The sequence below is a fragment of the Saccopteryx bilineata genome, chromosome 1, assembly GCF_036850765.1.
Source record: "Saccopteryx bilineata isolate mSacBil1 chromosome 1, mSacBil1_pri_phased_curated, whole genome shotgun sequence".
Classification (NCBI taxonomy): domain Eukaryota; kingdom Metazoa; phylum Chordata; class Mammalia; order Chiroptera; family Emballonuridae; genus Saccopteryx; species Saccopteryx bilineata.
In genome coordinates this window covers 376,282,511-376,302,470 of record NC_089490.1, presented here as the reverse complement: position 1 = coordinate 376,302,470, position 19,960 = coordinate 376,282,511, and the positions used below count along the sequence as shown (strand labels likewise).

Sequence of the window (19,960 nt, the reverse complement as noted above, 5' to 3'; positions counted from 1 at the left end):
TGTCACCCCATTAAAAAAATAAAATTATTAAAAAAAAATTAAAAAAAAAAAGAAAGAAAAGAGAAAGAAAGAATTAAAGAATTCTCAGAGGCCAAAAAAAAAAAAAAAATCTTTTAAACACAACTTTATCCCCCTCTAGCATCTCTTAATAGGTTGTGTATTCTTTTCCATATTTAATTTCATATACAAATAATTTTTTAATTTAAATCACTTCTAAACTTTTTTTCTATACTTTTAAAATTCTAAATCATCTGTTTCTAAGGTGAGCTGTGTGTGTGTGTGTGCATGTGTGCGTGTGCACACGCACAAGTGTGTGTGTTTATTTAACATCATCTCAGGCGAGGGGGCCAGCCAGCCTTTGGAACACTGCGGCTCCAGGGTAAAGCTTGTTTAGACTTGTTCTTGGTATGATCATTCCTTCGCTGCTTCTTCAAGCCATGCATGAGAATCAGCCTTATTACTTTAGAATGGCAAGTCACGTGCTCAGAAAACTCTTCAATTCAACTTCAGGAAAATTATCTATCTACCCACTAAATTCTACTGAAAGTCAGGACCCTGGCACAGAGCTGGGATGTTGTCCAGGTTTGGTGCACAACCCCTATACCAATTGATGAGAGTGGAGGAGAGGGGACGAAGCAGGAATTTTAAAGTTAAAAGTCAGGATAGCCTGACCAGGCGGTGGCGCAGTGGATAAAGCATCGGACTGGGATGCGGAGGACCCAGGTTCAAAACCCCCGAGCTTGCCAGCTTGAGTGCAAGCTCATCTGGTTTGAGCAAGGCTCACCAGCTTGGACCCAATGTTGCTGGCTTGAGCAAGAGGTCACTCAGTCTGCTGTAGCTCCCCTGGTCAAGGCACATATGAGAAAGCAATCAGTGAACAACTAAGGTGCTGCAGTGAAGAGTTGATGCTTCTCATCTCTCTCTTTTCCTGTCTGTCTGTCCCTCTCTCTGTCTCTGTCACAAAAAAAAAAAAAGTCAGGATATAGGTTTGAAGTACTTTTAAAAATGTTATTCAAAGTTATATCTGAAATTTTAATCTTTTCCAACCTATCATCTGATTCTTTTGTCTTTTTTAAAAAGTATATTTATGCTGATATAATAAAAGATAGAATTTAGCTCTTGAAGCCCTTTGTAAATGTCATTGGATACTGGCTATGAAATGTAGCCCAAATTACCTGATGTCAGCAAATATAAACATTAAGGCAGCATTCTTTTTTTTTTTTTATTTATTTACTTTTTTAGAGTTTATTTATTCATTTTTATTAGAAAGAGAGGAAAGAGATAGAACAGGGGGAGGAGCAGGAAGCATCAACTCCCATATGTGCCTTGACCAGGCAAGCACAGGGTTTCGAACCGGCGACCTCAGCATTCCAGGTCGACGCTTTATCCACTGTGCCACCACAGGTCAGGCCAAGGCAGCGTTCTTAATGCTGAAAAAAATGATGTCTGTTTAAGGAAAACAGTCTTTTGTTACATTTAGGTTGAGACTGGAAATTAGAAACATAGAAAATAGATCTTGAAAAGGAAGTCATGCTTTTAAGCTTTTTTCTTTAAACTTGTTCTTAGAGCATCAAGAGAAAAGCTTTTGGGGAGAAGAATAACAATGGTGATGATGATTATATTATCTTGTATTTTTCTACCAATGTACATATCAATTGCATTTAATTTCCTGACATTTGGCTTTTGTAAGAACTTTACTAACCATTAAAAATGCTTTCTCTTATTTCTCTTCCTATGTCTTCATTAATTAAAAACTTCTATAATCATACCTGTATATTTTCTGCTTTGGCAATATTTATATCACGACTGATTTTTTTTCTTAAGTAAAATACTAAGAGACAAAAATGCAGTGTGAAAACTTTCTCCAGTTTAGTGGGCACATATTTTAGAAAGAGTTATTTCTGTATTTTGTTATGCTTATATTTCTTCAAAATCTTTAACATGGATTTTCAAATAATAGACAATTGATAAATGCAGGCTGAACACACACAATCTTTGTTAGGAGACATGGACAGAGATATAGAATATGACATTATAAAAAGAACTATTAGTTGAATCTACTTACATATTATTTCTCTGATAATTTTTTCCTAAAAAAAGGAGGAAATGGCATTACTTTAGTGACTTTTATATCTTAAGGTAGAAAGAACCCCATATAGCATGTGTATATGTTGGATCATTATGTGTTTTACAACTTTCTACTTTTGAAATATCCTGTCTTATAGTAATTAGTTTCCCTTTCAATTGAGTATGTACTTGCCTTAAACAGAATAATTTCAGTATACAGTCATTGGAGTGACACATGTAGAAGGGCATTATTTTTCTATGTAAGTGGTTTCTAGTGACAGGATGTGGATCTTTTCTTCACAGTTACTTCTGGTTTTCTATCATACATCTAATTAGCACATAGATCGTGCGGAATATTTTGTGGTATTCCTTTGTGTACATATATACTTTTCCCATTTGTGATTTTATCCCCTAAGACAAGTTTTCAAAATCTACTTGAGTTGTTTACGGCCCTCCAGATCAGAAGAATCTACAAATGTAGTTTTTTTTCATACTTTGACTTAAAGTCATTTTGAAGTTCAGATATTTCAGCTTGCATTTACAAATAGATCTATTTTCAAAGGTACAAATCAGCACAGACCAAAAGTAAAGATATGTCGCCTACCTCTTGCTATAAAATTTTTATCTTTGTGGAAATTAGAGCTGCTTGGTTTGGGCACTTCTGAGAGATGTTAACATTTTGGGGATAGGATTAGATAGCACTGTAGCACTTTTATTTTTAAAAATATTCTTATTGAATTCATTGAGGTGACACTGGTTAATAAAATTATATAGATTTCAGGTGTACAGTTCTATAATACACCATTTGTATAGTGTATTGTGTGTTCACCACCCTGAGTCAAGCCTCCTCCCATCACCGTTTCTCCCCCTTTACCCTCTTCTACCTGCCTCGCCCCCTTTCCCTCTCGTAGTCCCCACAGCCCTGGAGTGTGCTGCCCCATCCTGTCTCCATCCTCTCCTGCAGCAGTGTGGTGGAGGGAGTGGATGGTCGGGGCAGTGAGGTTCTTCCTCATTGTTCTTCTCACCCCATTTATCATATTATTTCTGAGGAAAATGTATTTTAAATCTTATACTAATTAATAAACACATTAATTAAAACAAAATTCACTTGTAGTGTTAAGTAAAAAACAACAACAACAACAAAAAACAAAAAAAGATTTAGACCCAAAGATAGAGAGATGAGTAAAATTACTGTTCGTGGCACAATCTGACTTATGCTTTAGAAGGACCTGTGTGGTGGCTCTGAGAGAGGAAGGACCTGTGCGGAGGCTCTGAGAGTGGAAGGACCTGTGCCGTGGCTCTGAGAGAGGAAGGACGTGCGCGGTGGCTCTGAGAGTGGAAGGACGTGCGCGGTGGCTCTGAGAGTGGAAGGACGTGCGCGGTGGCTCTGAGAGTGGAAGGACGTGCATGGTGGCTCTGAGAGTGGAAGGTCCTGTGTGGTGGCTCTGAGAGTGGAAGGACCTGTTCCGTGGCTCTGAGAGAGGAAGGACGTGCGCGGTGGCTCTGAGAGAGGAAGGACGTGCGCGGTGGCTCTGAGAGTGGAAGGACCTGTGCGGTGGCTCTGAGAGTGGAAGGACGTGTGCGGTGGCTCTGAGAGAGGAAGGACGTGCGCAGTGGCTCTGAGAGTGGAAGGACCTGTGTGATGGCTCTGAGAGTGGAAGGACGTGTGTGGTGGCTCTGAGAGAGGAAGGATGTGCGTGGAGGCTCTGAGAATGGAAGGACCTGTGTGGTGGCTCTGAGAGTGGAAGGACCTGTGTGTTGGCTCTGAGAGTGGAAGGACCTGTGTGGTGACTCTGAGAGTGGAAGGACCTGTGGGGTGGCTCTGAGAGTGGAAGGACCTGTGGGGTGGCTCTGAGAGTGGAAGGACGTGCGTGGTGGCTCTGAGAGTGGAAGGACGTGTGTGGTGGCTCTGAGAGTGGAAGGACGTGTGCGGTGGCTCTGAGAGTGGAAGGACGTGCTCGGTGGCTCTGAGAGAGGAAGGACCTGTGCGGTGGCTCTGAGAGTGGAAGGACGTGCGCGGAGGCTCTGAGAGTGGAAGGACCTGTGTGGTGGCTCTGAGAGTGGAAGGACCTGTGTGGTGACTCTGAGAGTGGAAGGACCTGTGGGGTGGCTCTGAGAGTGGAAGGACCTGTGGGGTGGCTCTGAGAGTGGAAGGACGTGTGCGGTGGCTCTGAGAGTGGAAGGACGTGTGTGGTGGCTCTGAGAGTGGAAGGACGTGTGCGGTGGCCTTGAGAGAGGAAGGACGTGCTCGGTGGCTCTGAGAGAGGAAGGACCTGTGCGGTGGCTCTGAGAGTGGAAGGACGTGTGTGGTGGCTCTGAGAGAGGAAGGACCTGTGCGGTGGCTCTGAGAGTGGAAGGACGTGCGCGGTGACTCTGAGAGTGGAAGGACGTGCGCGGTGGCTCTGAGAGTGGAAGGACGTGCGTGGTGGCTCTGAGAGTGGAAGGTCCTGTGTGGTGGCTCTGAGAGTGGAAGGACCTGTTCCGTGGCTCTGAGAGAGGAAGGACGTGCGCAGTGGCTCTGAGAGTGGAAGGACCTGTGTGGTGGCTCTGAGAGTGGAAGGACCTGTGTGGTGGCTCTGAGAGTGGAAGGACGTGTGTGTTGGCTCTGAGAGTGGAAGGACCTGTGCGGTGGCTCTGAGAGTGGAAGGACGTGCGCGGTGACTCTGAGAGTGGAAGGACCTGTGTGGTGGCTCTGAGAGTGGAAGGACCTGTGTGTTGGCTCTGAGAGTGGAAGGACCTGTGTGGTGGCTCTGAGAGAGGAAGGACCTGTGCGGTGGCTCTGAGAGTGGAAGGACGTGTTCGGTGGCTCTGAGAGTGGAAGGATGTGTGTGGTGGCTCTGAGAGTGGAAGGACGTGTTCGGTGGCTCTGAGAGTGGAAGGATGTGTGTGGTGGCTCTGAGAGTGGAAGGACGTGCGTGGTGGCTCTGAGAGTGGAAGGATGTGTGTGGTGGCTCTGAGAGTGGAAGGACGTGTTCGGTGGCTCTGAGAGTGGAAGGTCCTGTGCAGTGGCTCTGAGAGTGGAAGGACGTGTGTGGTGGCTCTGAGAGAGGAAGGACCTGTGCGGTGGCTCTGAGAGTGGAAGGACGTGCGCGGTGACTCTGAGAGTGGAAGGACGTGCGCGGTGGCTCTGAGAGTGGAAGGACGTGCGTGGTGGCTCTGAGAGTGGAAGGTCCTGTGTGGTGGCTCTGAGAGTGGAAGGACCTGTTCCGTGGCTCTGAGAGAGGAAGGACGTGCGCGGTGGCTCTGAGAGTGGAAGGACCTGTGTGGTGGCTCTGAGAGTGGAAGGACCTGTGTGGTGGCTCTGAGAGTGGAAGGACGTGTGTGTTGGCTCTGAGAGTGGAAGGACCTGTGTGGTGGCTCTGAGAGAGGAAGGACCTGTGCGGTGGCTCTGAGAGTGGAAGGACGTGTTCGGTGGCTCTGAGAGTGGAAGGATGTGTGTGGTGGCTCTGAGAGTGGAAGGACGTGCGTGGTGGCTCTGAGAGTGGAAGGATGTGTGTGGTGGCTCTGAGAGTGGAAGGACGTGTTCGGTGGCTCTGAGAGTGGAAGGTCCTGTGCAGTGGCTCTGAGAGTGGAAGGATGTGCGTGGTGGCTCTGAGAGTGGAAGGTCCTGTGCAGTGGCTCTGAGAGTGGAAGGTCCTGTGTGGTGGCTCTGAGAGTGGAAGGTCCTGTGCAGTGGCTCTGAGAGTGGAAGGACGTGCGTGGTGGCTCTGAGAGAGGAAGGACGTGTGTGGTGGCTCTGAGAGGGGGAGGTCCTGTGCGGTGGCTCTGAGAGGGGGAGGTCCTGTGCGGAGGCTCTGAGAGTGGAAGGACCTGTGCCGTGGCTCTGAGAGAGGAAGGACGTGCGCGGTGGCTCTGAGAGTGGAAGGACGTGCGTGATGGCTCTGAGAGTGGAAGGACATGCGCGGTGGCTCTGAGAGTGGAAGGACGTGTGCGGTGGCTCTGAGAGTGGAAGGACGTGCGCGGTGGCTCTGAGAGTGGAAGGACGTGCATGGTGGCTCTGAGAGTGGAAGGTTCTGTGTGGTGGCTCTGAGAGTGGAAGGACCTGTTCCGTGGCTCTGAGAGTGGAAGGACGTGCGCGGTGGCTCTGAGAGAGGAAGGACGTGCGCGGTGGCTCTGAGAGTGGAAGGACGTGTGCGGAGGCTCTGAGAGTGGAAGGACGTGTGCGGTGGCTCTGAGAGAGGAAGGACGTGCGCGGTGGCTCTGAGAGAGGAAGGACCTGTGCGGTGGCTCTGAGAGTGGAAGGACGTGTGTGGTGGCTCTGAGAGAGGAAGGACGTGCGTGGAGGCTCTGAGAATGGAAGGACCTGTGTGGTGGCTCTGAGAGTGGAAGGACGGGTGTAGTGGCTCTGAGAGAGGAAGGACGTGCGTGGAGGCTCTGAGAATGGAAGGACCTGTGTGGTGGCTCTGAGAGTGGAAGGACCTGTGTGTTGGCTCTGAGAGTGGAAGGACCTGTGTGGTGACTCTGAGAGAGGAAGGACCTGTGGGGTGGCTCTGAGAGTGGAAGGACGTGTGTGGTGGCTCTGAGAGTGGAAGGACGTGTGTGGTGGCTCTGAGAGTGGAAGGACGTGTGCGGTGGCTCTGAGAGAGGAAGGACGTGTGTGGTGGCTCTGAGAGAGGAAGGACCTGTGCGGTGGCTCTGAGAGTGGAAGGACGTGTGCGGCGGCTCTGAGAGTGGAAGGATGTGTGTGGTGGCTCTGAGAGTGGAAGGACGTGTGTGGTGTTTCTGAGAGTGGAAGGACGTGTGCGGTGGCTCTGAGAATGGAAGGACCTGTGTGGTGGCTCTGAGAGTGGAAGGACCTGTGTGGTGATTCTGAGAGAGGAATGAAGAAACCCAGTTGGCACCAGTGGGGATGTGAGGGTCAGTGGAGGGAAAATGGGGCATGCCTTTTAAAACCAAAGGCCACATACCATCTCTGTCCACTTGGGACAGCTAAGTCTTGAGTGGCTGAGATTCTGGGCTTATGAGATAAATGTTGGATGGCTCGAGTGGGTTTCTGCTGCATATAGCTGCCTTAGCTGGTTTGGCAAGAACTATTTGAGTTTCTGACATAGACTTAGGACATTTCAGTAGAAGCAAGGTCTGCAGCGGGCTGAGTTTGTGAGTAGTTTGGGCTTTGAAGTGTCAATCTGCCCTTCTGCAAACAAATACTGTCCACCCCTGCCACACAGTCAGAGTTCTACTGAAGAGTACAAAATAGAGTCACAATTCACTCATGGATTCTGAAATCTGAGTTCAAGTGTTAAGACTTTACAGCATAACTTCACCTCAAGCTTTTGGTTTATATGCATTATAAATTAATAATTGATTTTAACCTTTCATAAGCATTGACAAGCATTTGGAAATTTATCTGTGGGTCTAATCTTCTGTCAATGATCTTTCTTTCCATTTCTCTCTGCTATTTTCCCCTGCCACAAGGGGAAAGTAATATTCACATCAGTAGTTACAGTTTCTTTCTGCCCAGATTAGTAGGAATTCCAGGGTTTCTTCTGAAATTCTCCCCTTTTGAAGTTTCTTGGTGCTCTTTGCTATTATAGTACCTCTCGGGGGGGGACCATCTCATTGCATTAGGGAGGCTGCACAGCAGCCCTAATACCTCTGAAGGGAAGGGGTCAGGAGCTTCATCGCATTCTGCCCCAGATGCTCTGTGACTCTGCAGAGAAGTAAAGGATGGGTAGCTTTGTCCAGCCAGAGATAAGATCGTGAGACACCCTTCTCCCAGATGGTGACTGCCTGTTTGCCTTAAGTTTGTGAAACTAACAAGGACCACTCCAGAGCCTCTTTCCAGGAGAAAAACCTGCTCTAAGGAGATTTGCTGCTTTCATTTTTAGGCAGAAAAGAGACTGACAAGTTTAAAATGGCAGCTAAAAAAAGATCAAAACATTTTGGCTAACGGGATTTTGTGAATACTCATACAAAACACACATAGGTTGTGCATTGATATCATCTATACACACAAAAACATGTATCATGATCTCTAGATTACTGCTATTGAAGAAAAGTTTATATTTTAGTTTTTCGTACATGCTTGAATTTGCTTTAGACAAATTTTGTTTTTTAAATGTGGACTTTTAACCCTATTTGGATGTGGATTTGATGAAAGAACTCACTCCTGTTCATGCATATACATCAGTGAAATGTATAACTATTAAAATAATGGATTATCCGTTTAATTTTTATTTATATACTTGTGACTATTTTACAATATTAAATATATATTACTTTGCATATTTATATTTAATTGCATGTATTTACAGTAACTTATTTCTTGTATTACTAAAGGTAAGAAATAAATCACCCTAAGTTAGCATCTCTCTTAAATTTAGCTGCATTATATAGCAGATAGTATTCTTTGCCTTTATAAGGGAATTTATATTAGTGAACTAAAATGATAAAAATACATTTCTGTCATCTTATTTGTAACCTGTAATTTCTGAAGACCAATTTAAGGTATCTTGTCTCTTTAAATGACATTAAATTAGACCTCAGTCATCTGTTTCCTGTCACTTCCTATTATTTTGTACTTGTTCATCAATCCTTGGGGGAAATCAGAGCTTGTGTGGCTCTCTTTGATTTGCATAATGCTCAGTGAAGGCGTGGTCAGGAAGCACCTCCCCTCCCCTCCCCACAGACTGACATTCTTCTGCTCACTGTTAATCCCACCAGTCCTGGCCCTGTGAAGCATAATGAGACTCTTAAAAAGTAACTTAAAAATAAACTCAACTATTTTAAATGTTTAACTCTACTTTTACATTATACATGTCAAAGTTTAGTATCTTGTTGTTCACTAGTTTGTGTCTCATTACCAGAGTATTTTATAGTTGAAATATTAACCATTGTTCCAGTGTTTTCACATGGGCAAGTGACCTCATTTCAGAATAGTCTGGGGGATTATCTCTGCACACATTTCTAATTATGGAGACATACTGTTTGTAACTGTAGAACAGAATCAAGACCCATGTGGTAACCTGGTCATCCTGTTTTCATAAAAACACCTCTTCTTTTTCACAGTGAATTAATATTTTTCATCCATTTTTTAAATGTAGGAGTCATATCAGAAATGAATAAATGGTCTATAAAATTATAGAAATTTATAAAGCATAAAATGAAAGTCTCCCACCCAAAACCATCCCCCAGGGATGACTACTATTAATACCTTTTCTAAGCACATTTATATTAGTACATACATTTCTACAAAGATAGAAATATGCTATCGTTTCTTTTTTTTTACAAGTAATATTTTATAACTTTTTTATTATTTACTATCTCATGAACCCCTTTCCACATCACTACATAGTGAGAGGCTGCTTTTCATGGCTCTATATATTCCACGGTGTTAGGCTTTGGGGTTCTAATAACTTTAACACATTGATAAATAGATAACTAGATACTTTAATAAATAGAATTAGAATTATTAGAAGAAATCATATCCACATTTAGTTTCTCACAGACATGGCCTAATAGAGCAAGAAGAACTTTGAGCCTGTTTACATTGTATCCAAAGATGAATTAATGCTCCAATTCCCTGACTATTTATTTTATTCACTTGTGCTAGCTTAATAGAATAAAAAGTAATCTCATTAAAAAACATATAGAGACTGATTATTAGTGAAGTTAAATATATTTCTGTATCTTTATTGGTCTCTTATATTTCTTTTATAAGTAATCCATTCATCATTTTGCCCATTAGCTATGTTCATCTTATTTAGTTGTGAACATTCTTTATAGGTGAAATGTTTTTAAGTTATCTGTCATATAAAAATGTAATACCTTGTTCCCTAAATTTGTCATTTAAATTTTCTAGTGTCCTTTGACAGATAGTGAATAAATTTTTTTAAAATCAGCTCTGTCATTTTAAAAAACAATTTCTTGAGTTTGTAGCATTTAAACAAATTGTTCACGTTCTAAGAGTAAAAGAATATTTCCCCTAGTATTTTTATTTTTTTTACCCTTAAATCTTTATTTGGAATTTATTTCTGTAGTTGTGGTAGCAATATAAAAGCTCAGACTTTCCTATTATAATTTTTTTAAATTGAGAGGCAGGGAAGCAGAGACAGACTCCTGCCTGTGCCCTGACCAGGATCCACCTGGCAAGCCCCCTACCAGGCGATGCTCTGCCCATCTGGGCTGCTGCTCCGTTACTCAGCAACCAAGCTATTTTGGCGCCTGAGACGAGGTCATGGAACCATCTTCAGCACCCAGGGCCAACTTTGCTCAGACTGTTTGAGCCAAGGCTGCTGGAGGGGAAGAGAAAGAAATAGAGAGAAGGGGGGAGAGGTGGAGAAGCAGATGGTCACTTCTTCTGTGGACCCTGACAGGGAATCGAACCCAGGACTTCCATACACCGGCTGGCACTCTACCACTGAGCCAACCAGCCAGGGCCCTTATTATAAAATAAATTTGTGTTATAGAACTTTTAAAACTAACTCATAAATGAATTATCTGAAAGTTTAGGTATCCCATTACACCTTATACTGAATTTTAACTATGACTACATATAGACTCTACACTATGAATTTCTGTAGCAGAAAATGCAAAAATAAAAGCACTTATCGCTTGTATGCAGGAAGCCTTCAAAATATTGGAAACAATTATTCCATTTGGATTTTTTTTCTGATTAAGGATCAAAGTACCTGTGCATGTCTGTAAGTAATTAACTCATTTAATCTTGATCTAAGAAACATATTTATTCATCTAATATTGAAATTTACTTTCAAATCCCAAGGCCTTACAGCTTAAAACAGTGGAGGTAGGATGGGGAAATAGGGGAAGTAATTAAAAACCAATTTATGTAGTAGCCTATGTGGATAGTAACCACTTTGGGGGGGGATCCAATTGTATGCATATAAATATTTGTTTATGATAAATATAGATAATCTTAAATAAATAGAAGATTGAATAAATCCTAGTCTAGCCAGTAGAGACATCATATATTCTTCATCATAATAATAATTATTACACTTTGGTAGATTTCTATTGTTATGACAATTTGAATGATGTCTTGTGAGTTATAGAGAAGCTTGAGTGTGTGAGGACAGTCTAGCTCTGACCCCCAAGCTCAGTCTGACAGGTAAACATGAACTCTTGAATGTGTATGTTGAGTTATGGAGATGATCATGTATAGATGAGAAAAATTACTTTGTTTAGAGACTAAATGTCATAAATGTTTTCTGAAGTAGCTCGTGAATCAACCAATCAAACTAGGTGTCTTGAAAAATAAGCTTCCTAAGAATTTATTAAACTTGCTTGTATAAGTCAAAGGAGCAAATTCCAGAGAAATAGATTTATCCTTTCATGGATCAGAGAGACAGTCGAATCTAGAGGTTAAGAGCCAGACATACTACTTTGGTTCAAATCCCTGCTCTGCCTCTGACTGTGAATAAGATAACCTCTATGAATAGAAAAGTTTTTATTTATTGAATGAAAATATTTCTATGGTTCTGTGAGTATTAATAAGATAATATATAAAAAGGGCTGGAAACAGTACTTAGCCTGTTCTGCACTCCACAGTGGGAGCTCAAGAAATACAAGCTATTACTTATTCATTCGTCAAACATTTTTTTAGTAGCTGTCTTCAGCCTCATACAGAAAGGTAGTACTTCTTGGGAATGGGAACAGTTGGTTTTGAATGCCATGGTCTACAGCCACGCCACATAAAGGACCTGCTATTGTATAACCACCGCTTCTTTGCTTGGGAGGGCACTGGCTTGGGTCTCTATTAGAAACACGGAGAAAGCAGGGAGTTCTGGAAGCCAGAGGAGGTGACATACCAAATTCCTGTATACACTTGAAGGATCATGGATTTCTGGTGAGAAGAAGATGGGCATGTATCTGTGGGATACTAAGACTTACTGAGTCCTTCCTGTGTGGCAGACACTAACCCCTTTGTTTTCTCTGGTCCCATCCCATCATCCTTGTGGGCTTTTCCACTTTCCTGGATCTATCTGTGTACACTGGCTTATTCCTTCATGTTTATTCTTCAAGCCTAGCAGAAATCCTTCTGCAAGTCCTCTATTCCCTTGACCATTCCAGGGTCCTCCTCTGTTGCTGATGAGCACAGAAAAAGAATTTTTATTCTCTGCCTTAAGTTTCTTATAGCTCATCCATTGCTCTACCCTGTAACAGACTTTTTCCAAAATTAGATTCTGAGAACTCTTGCCTCTATGAGCTCTGATGAGACCTGCTATGCAATAGCTGTCCCTCTGAGACATAACAGCCATATATTGTAGATGTGCTAGGACTTTACATTTCATTTAAGCTTATTCTATAATCTTTTAAATACAATTAATTTATTAACTATTGAACAGGGTAATAATGTTTCTTAGTTATTAAAATCACTGGCCTTTCTCTGGCCTCCTTACCCTCTCTGTAATGTTGCCACTCTCCCATTACTTTGGAAAGCCATTTGCTTACTGGCTTTTGTGGTCTCGTCTCATGTTACTTTTTCTCTCAGACCATTCACCTGTGTTCTCCTTTAAAAAGAACCCCTGCCCTTCCTTTCTCCCCACTAAGTATGTTTCCTTAGAAGGAATAGTCTTCTCTACACCTTCCTTTAGTTGAGGACTGCAAATGCTGTATTTCTACAATTATCACTGGCTTAAACTCAAGCTCTGCCTTTACAGGTATCCACTAAACATAATCTTCTCCTAACACTAAATTCCACATTCAAGAGGCACATATTTATTTGAGTGAAAGCACTCTAGGAATTATAGAATTAGAGGTAGAGAAAACTGAGCTGTTTCCTTAAAAAGCTTAAAGAAGGTGGAAAACACAATATAAATAAATGAATAAACAAGATAATTTCAGGTATTGTTAAACGATATCAAGGACATGGAGTAGGCTAGCATTTCAGAGTACGACTAGGGGGTTGATTTTTGTTGATGTCAACACTCAAAGAAGTGATATTTGGGTAGTGCCCCAAACAATGAGCAAGATCCAGTCATGTGAACATGCAAAAAAGAGCTTTCTAAAAAAGAAGCAAAAGCAATGGCCAAAGTCTTGAGGTAGGAAAGAGCGCTACATTTGAGACATACAAGAAATAGGGCCATCCTGGCTTGAGTGTGGTGACTGGGGGGTGGTCAGGAATTGTTCTGTACAGCATGGTAAGGAGTTTGCATTTTACTCTTGGAAGTGTCACAATGGAAGAGAGGCAGGCGAGTGCTGCCCAGGTCCAGAGGCCTATAGACTGATGGAATCCCATTGTGGCCCTTTCACCTATTCTCAAGGGGACATCAGCAGTGTAGTGGATGAACACTTCTCCAGCACTCTGAGAAATGTCAGGAACCCCCAGGAGCCGTGGCCCTGAGTGATGATATTGACATACCTCCAAATCAATGCCGTTTCTCTTCTCAGTGGGCAAAGCTGTAGTCAGAAGTATCTTTTGCAAATGGTGCTACCAACTGCAGCATGACTGAGTTTGGTCCCATGGCTGTGGATCAGTACCCACTGCCCCTGATTGGGAGTCCCTTGTTGAGCCTGGTGAGCTGTGGCATCTCCTTCCCAGCCAGCCCTGGCTCCCCAGAGCTTGAATGCCCTCATACCTTCTCTGATGGGCACTTGATTCCAGAGACCCAGCCCAATGGGAAATATGATTCCCTCCCAAATTTCATCCAGCAAGAGAGCTGTGTCGCCCATCCTCATCAATCTGCCATGTGGGAGAATTGCAACTCTGCCTAGGCAGCCAGAAGCACAGGATTATCCTTCCACCTGCCTTCCAGCTCAGCCCACTGTCAGAAATGTTTCCCCCAGATCACGGACCTGCCAGTGCCAGCCTTGCCAGTGGAAGAAGCCAGTCTCCAGAGAGAAGAAAAGATCTGTTCTTTTACTGAACTTCTGTTTGAATAAGAGAATTCCTTTTTCCAAACCTGCTTATTATTTTCTACTGTGAATCTAGAGGGTCTATAGACATCTCCGTCCTTTTTCTCTTTTGGCCACTGAGAAACACTGAGTCTAGAGAAGTTTCCATTCTCCCTAAAATCGTACACTTCTCTTCTTTGGCACCTATGCCTATGGCAGGGTTTTTCAATCTTGTTAAGAGACTCCCCAGCATATGAAATCATTAGTAAAGCTGTTCAGGGGTGGGGAGCACGGAGGCCCTCCTGCTTGCTCAGCCCTCCCTGCCACTGCACCCTCTGCTCCCCCACTTAGAAATCTTCCTTACTCTCCACAAGCAGGACCTTTCATACCAAGACTGACTGTGGGGTATCCTAGGAGGCTGTCCCACTTTTCCAACTGAATAGGAATACCAGGACCAACCTGAAGCTTTCCAACCTTAGGCAGACTGTGACAAATGTCACTCCTGCCTTTACTAAAATCAAAATGAAAGTGGGTGGGCAAGAGCCATTGAGAATGAGTTGAGGCTGGATATTCCCAGCATCCTCAAAGTCTGGAAGGAAACTGAAGAGGTCTCAGGATGGCCCTGATGAATAAAATATAGTTGGAAATTTTCATTCTTCTTCTTCTTCTTCTTCTTCTTCTTCTTCTTCTTCTTCTTCTTCTTCTTCTTCTTCTTCTTCTTCTTCTTCTTCTTCTTCATCATCCAATGAGAGGAGGGGAGGCAGAGACAGACTCCTGCATGTGCCCTGACCTGAATCCACCTGGTAAGGCCCTCATTGGGCAATGCTGCCCATCAGGGAATGTTGCTCCATTGCTCAGCAACCGAACTATTTTAGTGCCTGAGGTGAGGCCATGGAGCCATCCTCAGTGCCCGGGGCCAACAGGCTCCAATTGAGCCATGGCTGCAGAAGAGGAGGGGTGGTGAGAGAGAGAGAGAGAGAGAGAGAGAGAGAGAGAGAGAGAGAGAGATAAAGAAGTGAGAGGGGAGGGATAGAGAAGTAGGTAGTTTCTTCTCCTGTGTGATCTGACTGGGAATTGAAACTGGGCCATCCACACTCCAGGCCAATACTCTACCATTGAGCCAACCAATCAGGCCTTGATTCTGCAATTCTAATAAAGGGATTCCAAATGGAATTGCTGAGAAATCTAAGGACTAACTTATTGGAAGCTGGTTAGTTAGTTAGCAAGCTAACTTGGAATGAGTTCCAAGCTGGGCCTGGACTAGGTTCTGTGTCCAGAGCATTTCTTAGCTGCAGCTCTGTGGGTTCCTGTCTGCTCTCACTCTGAGCATGAGGATGCCGGCATCTGGCACCCACAGGTGTCAATCTGGACTTTTCAGTACCTGCAGGGGCCAACCTGGCTCTCATAAACAATGTCACCTTTCCTTTAGTTCTTTTACTGTTAGGGATATCTGGAAAAATTAAGTTTCTTTTCAGCACAGAACTGTTGGGGCCACCTGTGTGGATAACCTACAGTATCTTTGATAAGAGAGGTTAAAGACAAGGCTTGGTCCAACACATAGTGACACAACCTCCCTGCAGATCATTCCAGATAAAATAACAAGTTTCTCCAAATCCATTCATCTCTCTAATCCAGTAGACAGCTTTGTGTCCCGTGTGAGCTTGGTACTTACCACATGACAAGCCCAGAAGCCCCTGCTGTCAGTGGTCCCCATTCACACCCCACTTATTCCTGTATAACAGCTCAGAGGCTGGGATGATAAAACTTCACTTTACTGGATTACTAAAAACAAATCATGTATCCAAGCAGTAGGTTAGCTCTGAGTTTGTTTCCCAACCTCTTGTCAAGGGAAATGTCTTTGCTGATTCCCTGGTTATGTGGGGCCCCTTCATCCTCATTGTCCCGCAGGAAGCACACTCAACAGCCTCTGTGTACCTCCACTCTTTGGAACCAGCGGGCCAATTTTTTCTTATCTCTGAATTTCTTTATCTTCATTTTGAGTATAGCTATATTGTTTGGGTTCTCTCTCTCTCTCTCTCTCTCTCTTTATTTTCTATCATTGTTATAAATATGAAGCAGTGCAAAACTGTCCTGGTGTGAATAGCTTGGATAAAATCACATGACTTTTGAGTTGACTCATTTAAAGAAATAATAAAGGAGAATAGCCAGTATGAGAGAACCGCAGTGCCCTCCATGCCGTAACGGGTTGGAAGGGGGTTTGCGGGCTGAGCACTTGCGTAAGCTTGAGTGCCTTGTTTTGTTGCTGTTTGTTTGTGGCTTATGGTCAAAGCACTTTTGAGATATTTGACGCTGTGGTGACACTATGGAGGCAGATTCAAAATGTACACTCTATTTCCTTGCCTATGTCAAATTGAAGCCAACTGGAATCTAACAATGATTTATTTGAAACCTTATACCATTTTATACTTTGAGGGCCCACGAGGAAAAAGAAAGCCCTGAGAGGCACAGAAAAGGAGGTACAGCTCTGCCACACTGGCTCCTGGTGGTGAGCTACACTCTACCAAGGGTCTTAAGTGAACATCTTGTCTAATTGTTCTTTTCGTTTTTACGTCTTTCCTCCCAACTGTCTTATTTTTATCTCACCTATCTCCGACTTTTAAACTCCTGCCTTACTTTTGCAATTTCAGTCTTCTTTTCTTAATTTGTCCGAATCTTTTCTGATTTGATATTTCATCTTGCATTTTATTCTCTTTTATCTTTTTCCTCATCTTGCTTCTTAGTTTGGATACTACTTCTTAGTATATTTTAATTTAGTGATTAAATAGGCAAGATAGGTGGAGAAAAGGGTACTGGGTGAAAATGACATGTGTCACTAGACTTTAAGAACTATTCAGGGTGCATGTGGCCAGTGAGGATGTTATGACAATTTCTCATCTGATTATCACATCTTCTAGGCTTGATATTTCTTTAAATACTTGCAATATTTTTTATTGATTGATTCATAAATTTTATTTTTTTATTAAATTTATTGGGTGACACTGGTTAACAAAACAATACGGGTCTCAAGTGTGTAGCTCAATAAAACACCATCTGCACACTGTGTCGTGAGCCCACGCCCAGCACCAGTCTCCTTCCATCACCCTTTATCCCTCCTTGCCCACTTCCAACTCCCCCCAGCCCCACCCCTTTTCCACCTGGCTATTGCTGTACTGTTGTCTCTGTGTCCATGTGTTTTATCTATCTATATGTATCTATATATCTATATCTATATCTATATCTATATCTATATCTATATCTATCTATATCGATCTATTTATTTATTTTTGTTTTGCTAATCTCTTCAAATACTTTCTTAAACCAATCAGATTATTGGTTGGTAATGAATATGACAAGAGGTTCAACTTTTATAAAATGACCATACCGAAAAAATATATAGCTGATACATATTTATTAATAGTATTAACATATGATTTAATTTTAAGAACTCATGAATGTTAATTTAACAATGTTCAATATACCGGTATTATATGTTTTACATACTTATTTTATTCAAAGAGTATTTGAGTCAACATACAATAAAATACAGATATCAGGAAACCATTGAAATAAGAAATAAACTATTAGGAGTCACATTCATTCATTTATTCATTGGACATTTGTTAAATACCCTCTAAGTCCAGACATATAAAATAAGGATGAGAGGCCTGAGTGTGTAATATAATGAAGCCAACTGATAATCATCTGATTTTGTGAAGTGTCAGAAGTGCTGTAATTGGGGATATGTAGGGAGAGACTGACCGATTGGAGTAGATTTGGGGGCCAGAAAATCTCTCTGTTAAGAGCAAGTAATGCTCAATTTGATAGTAATCGTATTATTTCTAGAGTCTTGGGAACTTGACATGTCATGAAAAATAATATGTAAATTTTTAAATAATTAAATGTTGTTGTCAGGTAATAACAGAAACCAACTATTCTTTGCTAGTTATTAGTAGCCAATGGTAGCATGCTGTCAATCACTTTTCCCTTTTTAATGAATTTATCACCTTATTTCTTGAACTAACAAATGAGTTATAAAAAAGTTATAAGGCAATCTATTTAAACAAAATCATCAGAAATTCATGGTTTATTAATTTTTAAGTTAATTATAGTGCTAAACAATTAAACTGACGTGTTTCTTTTTAACTTGTTGAATTTCTGATCATTATGACATTAAAGAGAAATTTTTTTCTTTACTCAAAAAATTATATTGTTGCCAGTATGGTACTTTTCCTTGGTTTTTCAAAATTTCTTTTACTTTTTCACTTAAAATTACGGAATATGTTCTGTAGTGCTTGTCACACATTAATGTCAATGACTCTAAGCTATGTTTAAGTTATCCACTGGCATCTAGTAATTATCCAGAACCATGAAATGCAAGACAGTATCTTCTGATGTGTAAAATTTCAATCCTGAAGAGAATTCCTTAATTTAAAACACATCCTTAGACAGTTTTAATTTAAACTTCCTTTACATCTAAAAATTACACACTTTCCTTAATTAAAGTTCTCCTTTTGATCAATAGTTTACTAGGGTCTTGTGTATGCAATCATATTATAAATTATTGGAGAGATGGCATAAGTATTAACAGTGTCATTTCATGTCATATTCTAAAGCTCTTAGATTTTCTAAGCAAAATTTTCCATTGTATAAAGACACCAGATTCCTTACAAAAAGGTAGCCAACTGTACATGTTAGAAGTAATCACTCCGAACAAATGATCTTATATGAAACTTGTTTAGGCATTTTGAAAAAAACATGTATTCATCCTGCACATTGAAAGAACATTAAAATAACTGTTTTCTCATGAGAACTTTATAGCTACATTTTACTTTCAGTTCTATTTTGAACTAACATTAAAAAACTCAAACACCCAAACCTGATAATTGTGTTGGTACCAGAGTATGTGAATTCTGATACCCTTTCATCACTTGTACACTAAGAATTCTATTTTTTAAATGATATCCTGCCAGCTTTTTCACAATCCATTAATTCCTGGATCAACATCAGAAGGAATGTCAGAGCAGAGTGAAATTCTTGTAAGACACAGATGTCAGGATCAAAAGTCAGAGACATTCTCAGAGCAGCAGGGAAGCAAGCTTGTTAGACTTTTATCAGAACAATTAGTATCTTCCATGTGACAGTCTCGATGCCCGGCCTTATATTTCTGTAAGTTTAGGCAAGCTGAAGGACAAAGTCCTCTTCCAAGTTTGGTGGAAAATTTTATGAGCTTATGTTCTGATTATTTTTGTACAGGATTCTTATGTTTTGTTGATCCTCTCCAAATTTCCTTAAATGGAGAATTATTGATACACTTAGACAAACTAGGGTCCAACTTATTATAGAGACAAATTTTCCTCTTCTCTGAGTGTGTGTAATACAAAGTGACTTGTGCTGTGGATGTTTGTGACGATTATTAGTACTCGGGAGGCTTTCCCAGCTGTTTTATAATATCTCACAGAGTAAGAACTTTTAATGTCTGGTCCCAGGTCACTCTAATGGATGCTCAATAAATGTGAATCATTGATGAAAGAAAAGTAATTAAAATTGGATGTTGAGATTTTAGTTAAATAATTTCTTTGAAACTCAGTATTATATTGTGCTAGTGTCTTCCTTAAGCCAAAATAATCTCCTTTGAAAAAAATCAACCAATGAACTGTTTTCACTATGTATTGTCAATAAATTAATGCAATTTGTTTTTCAGTAATAAGTTTCTTTGATGTTTGCAGTCGCCTCTTGTAAAAAAAAATTTATAACAACAATTTATGTATTCAGAGGCCAGCTTTTGGGACAACCTCAAACATCAGGAGCTGTAAATTAAAAGACATTTCTGGCAATGAGAAATGGTCCTTTAAAGTGTGAGCCTTAAAAAATAGCTGAGAAGACCCAGACTCCAAAATTATCCTTGTTGTGATAGAATTGATGAGTTCACCATTGGTAGAAAAGGGCTTCTCTACTTAGCTAATGATAGCTGCAAAAACAAGCCATGAAACCTGGGAAAGAGTATGAATTAAAGAATAGAGGATGGAGAGGAGGGCAAGAGCATGATGACATTAACAGGTGCAGGAATCTTAAGTAGTGGCAAGGCTGGCAATTGGTGGGC

General features: G+C 41.6%; 2 protein-coding genes across 2 annotated transcripts in view; both read left to right on the top strand.

The window, feature by feature from the left end:
* The window catches only part of DCDC1 (doublecortin domain containing 1), a 433,887-nt gene that overhangs the window by 100,313 nt on the left and 313,614 nt on the right, over positions 1-19,960 (top strand).
* VGLL1 (vestigial like family member 1) lies at positions 13,203-13,892 on the top strand. Its single transcript, XM_066253875.1, is given in 4 exon segments — positions 13,203-13,248; positions 13,251-13,355; positions 13,358-13,798; positions 13,801-13,892. Coding segments are annotated over 4 exon segments (684 nt in total).